Here is a 3,756-nt window from a genome sequence, read left to right as displayed (position 1 = left end):
TTTTTGTGGGACCGTCGAAGTCGAAAGTCGAAAGTCGAAAGCCCCTGTACACTACCGCTAGTATATATTCGCTTTCGAAATTAGTACTACGTAGTATTACGTAGCCATGTTCATTTTTCGACACTGCCGATAAAACATCATTTTGGTGCGCGTCCGTGCTACATCTGCAAATGTATATATTTTTAAATATTAAACAATGAAATCTTTCGACTGCATTTTTAATCTTTCTTTTTTCTTCCTTTCTTCTATTTCCTTCAATTTCCTCAAACGCTTATTAATTTCAAGCGTAAAAATATAACGTAGAAAAATTGCTGCGATCGAAGTCGACATCGTCACATTCGTCACAGATGATTAAATATTTATTAGGGTATACGTATGTACAATTAGAAAACATGAGAAGAAAATAAAAAATTTAGAAAAACGTATCCAGGAATTGGAAGCGATGTCCGTGATGTTGGCGTTGGCAGCGCTTCCACTTCCGCGGAACGTCGTGCCGCTGCCGTGCGCCTGCGGGATCTATCAACGGAGATAAACAAGGATGCACCGCCGTACGGCAGATCGGGGTTAGGTTTAAACGTCATACGCTCGCCGATCGGGGATTTCGCCCGTTCAACATGTTTATCAAGCCGTTCAAAGTCAAGACTAATTACCAGTTGAAGGGAACTGAGAGGTTCGTACAATTTTTTGGACGTTTTGGTAATCCTTCGGTAGCTTTAGGACCTTTAGGTTGTATACTCCGCATCCTTATCTGTCAAACAAACGTCTTATTCACGAACATCTTTTACGTATGTACTCCCACGGAAGATAATGAAAAATATGAGAGACGTTGCAAGTCCAACAATAATAACCAGACGTCTTAATTTTTACAATATATCTCTGAATCTGTTTGACTTACAATATATTCGTATGTCCTAAGTGAAGAGGGATAATTGATTATTGTTATCTCTTTCAGGAAAAAATTATGCGAGGAGGTATTGGTGGCATATCCGAGTCTCTCGGACGAAGAGATTCACGCACTGTTGCCCAAGAAGGAACCCATCAGCATTATGAAAATAGTAACGCACAGTGGACACGTAGGCAAAGTATATTGCGTCGCCAAGATACCCATGTTCTTTCAACTAGATTCGTACGACACTCTGCTCTTTCCCACAATTTATACGTTATGGCACCATCCCTATTTATTAAATGCCTTCACTACGCACACGCCAGTCGTGTCCAAATTGCTAGCCGGTGCAAATCTCATGTTGCCTGGATTGATTCTGAAGGAGCCAGTGACCCTATATAGCTTTGGTAAACTGCCAAAGGGTACTCCAGTGTTGATTAACACCGAGGAGAACAAGGTTTGGACCTTTATCATCCCACCAGTTAATTGTATATCAAAATGTTGAGAGAAAAAGAGTATTCCTTAATCCTTCTGCAGGCTGCAGTTGCCGTCGGCGTAACTGCACTTTCCAGCGAGGACATGTATATGGCAGCTGGTCATGGAAAGTGCGTAGAGGTTTTTCACGTTATCGGTGACATGTTGTGTCAATTAGGCAAACCACCCCTGAGGCCTGATTTGGGTTTACCAAATGCCGACAACCCTACAAATACGTTGGAAGATATCGAATCGATTAATCGAGAGGAAATCGTAGAACAAAGCGAAATTCTGCCGGATACGTTAGACGAATTAGACCTGAGTGAGAGTTCAAGCGACGTAGTCAAAGATGAAATCATTTCTAAGGTAGACATGCCAAAGATTCTCTCAAAAATAGATCAAGATAAATCGATCGTTTTTTATGTTATTTAGGAACATATAGAAGAAGATGTAGAAACTGAAGATGTACAAATTTCAAACATAGTTGAGCCGGAAGTAGGTGATCCGGTCGAAGAGATGGACAGACTACTGGAATATTGTTTCTTGAAAGCTTGCAAGATGACAGTCAAGTCTAGCGATTTGCCGATGTTGTCGTCCAACTTTTTCAAAAATCATCTGTTGGCCGCATGTCCGCCGGATAAAAACGTTGATGTAAAGAAATCTCGGTACAAAAAGTTATCGGTTTTTCTAGCAGAAATGAAGGCCAAAGGAATAATCAATACATCCATTACAAAAGGCGTTGAAACATTGCTGTCTATTAAGGTAATATTTGTTTTTTTTTTTTATTTATAATCAAGAAGCTTTTTCAAATCGCTCAGGTTCATATTCTTCAAATATAAAGAATATATTAAAAAAACTTTTTGGAAATAAGCTCTTTGATTAGGATATCAAGTGATTACAAGAGATTTTGTTATTTATTTAAGTTTGATCATCCACTTGTGAGAAAATTAGTCGTTACCGAGGAACCAGTTGCTGCGGTTGAACCAGTGGTTTCGAACAGCGCTGTCGTGTCGGAATGTTATCGAGTGACCGCCGACGTTCTGCCAGTTCTATCAAAATTCGGCTATGAGTAAGTACGGTAGGCATGGCACTTGGTGAGTGACGTCATTTTATCGCGACGCAATGTAATTGCAGAAGAGACAGTTTTCTATGCGGCGATGGTAAAAGCCGCTGAATGTTACATCGTCGTAATATATAAACGTGCGTATTGTATTCGTTTTACATCGATGATGATTGCAGAAAGGGTGACGTAATGAAAAGAGCCGATATCAGAAAGTGTTTTACTGAGTACGCGAAAGTGGAGGGTCTGCAAGATGGAAAGTAAGACGACAATGCTTCACGTATAAACTAATCTCGCACTCGCACTTTTTCTACATTGACAGCGGTTAATTTTGCAGAACGTTAAAGCTGAATCCCCAATTGGCGGGAATCATGCGAACTAAGGCTCATCAGGAGACGGTGACGATGGAGGATGGAATAAACAAATTTGTCGGACGCATGACGCACATGCACGAGGTTACCCTCGCGGGAAATACTTTGTTGCATACGGGAAAACTGGAACCGATTGACATGAGAGTGACAGTGCGATCAGGCGGAAAGAAGGTAAATGTGGCGGGTCGCCGCTTTTAAAAATTGATACAGAAATTATTCGTTTTTCTGACGTCACGCAATTGCAGGTAACATTGGTGAATAATCTGGAAACGTTCGGGATCAATCCGAAAGAATTCAGCAAAGAATGCCAGAGCATTGGCGCGAGCGCGACAATCACTGATGATCCTGGCAAAAAGACACCTAGCGTTCTTGTTCAGGGGAATCAAATCTTATACGTGTACAAATTACTCACAGGTGAGTTGCTTTGACTTTAATATTCAATTTAATATTTTACAATTACGCAAACTCTCTGTAATTTTGTTATTTATTAATTGCAGAGAAATATCAAATAAAAAAGACCTATATAAGGGGCTTAGAATTTGCTCCAAAGAAGAAAAAATAGATTCTTGCGAAAAAATAATGTTTAATGATTGTCAACACTGAAACCATTCCTCATGGTTTTAATTTTTCTTCTCGAGACTTGGTGCAAATGGATAATGGATAATATTGATGAGTGCAATTTTAACGGAACAATTTCAATTGTAAATCGAGGAACGCTGCCAATTTAGTTATTGTGGAATCATGTTTTTTAATAGACTAAGATAATTGGAGAATTAACATTTATCTCTTACCAGGAAAAATACGTGATGAATAATTATCAAATAAAAGCAACTTAGAAATGTACAACATATGAATTCTTATTGTATTTATCCGAACCGTCGTATTATTATATAAAGTATATAAGTGTAACAGCTAAAGAAAAAAAGAAGAAAATTTTTTAAGACGCTATCAGTAGGTAACATTCATGC

The 3,756-nt window shown here is 39.0% G+C and overlaps 1 protein-coding gene across 1 annotated transcript; it reads left to right on the top strand.

The window, feature by feature from the left end:
• Positions 1–349: 349 nt before the first annotated feature.
• Positions 350–3,634, top strand: Eif2d (eukaryotic translation initiation factor 2D). Its single transcript, XM_071771975.1, has 9 exons — positions 350–670; positions 953–1,340; positions 1,421–1,723; positions 1,790–2,119; positions 2,281–2,426; positions 2,597–2,677; positions 2,755–2,959; positions 3,034–3,202; positions 3,286–3,634. Exons 1-9 carry the CDS (start codon positions 615–617, stop codon positions 3,348–3,350), a joined length of 1,743 nt encoding a protein of 580 aa, XP_071628076.1. The 5' UTR covers positions 350–614; the 3' UTR covers positions 3,351–3,634.
• The last annotated feature ends 122 nt before the right edge of the window (positions 3,635–3,756 follow it).

The sequence above is a fragment of the Temnothorax longispinosus genome, chromosome 2 (assembly GCF_030848805.1).
Source record: "Temnothorax longispinosus isolate EJ_2023e chromosome 2, Tlon_JGU_v1, whole genome shotgun sequence".
Taxonomy (NCBI): domain Eukaryota; kingdom Metazoa; phylum Arthropoda; class Insecta; order Hymenoptera; family Formicidae; genus Temnothorax; species Temnothorax longispinosus.
This window is presented reverse-complemented; position numbering and strand designations above follow the sequence as displayed.

Excerpts from the sequence above, each read along its gene's own strand:
- Eif2d (XM_071771975.1), top strand. The coding sequence starts at position 615 with ATGTTTATCAAGCCGTTCAAAGTCAAGACTAATTACCAGTTGAAGGGA. Across the intron at positions 2,678-2,754 it reads GAGGGTCTGCAAGATGGAAA|AACGTTAAAGCTGAATCCCC; the intron begins GTAAGACGACAA and ends TTAATTTTGCAG. Across the intron at positions 2,960-3,033 it reads TGCGATCAGGCGGAAAGAAG|GTAACATTGGTGAATAATCT; the intron begins GTAAATGTGGCG and ends ACGCAATTGCAG.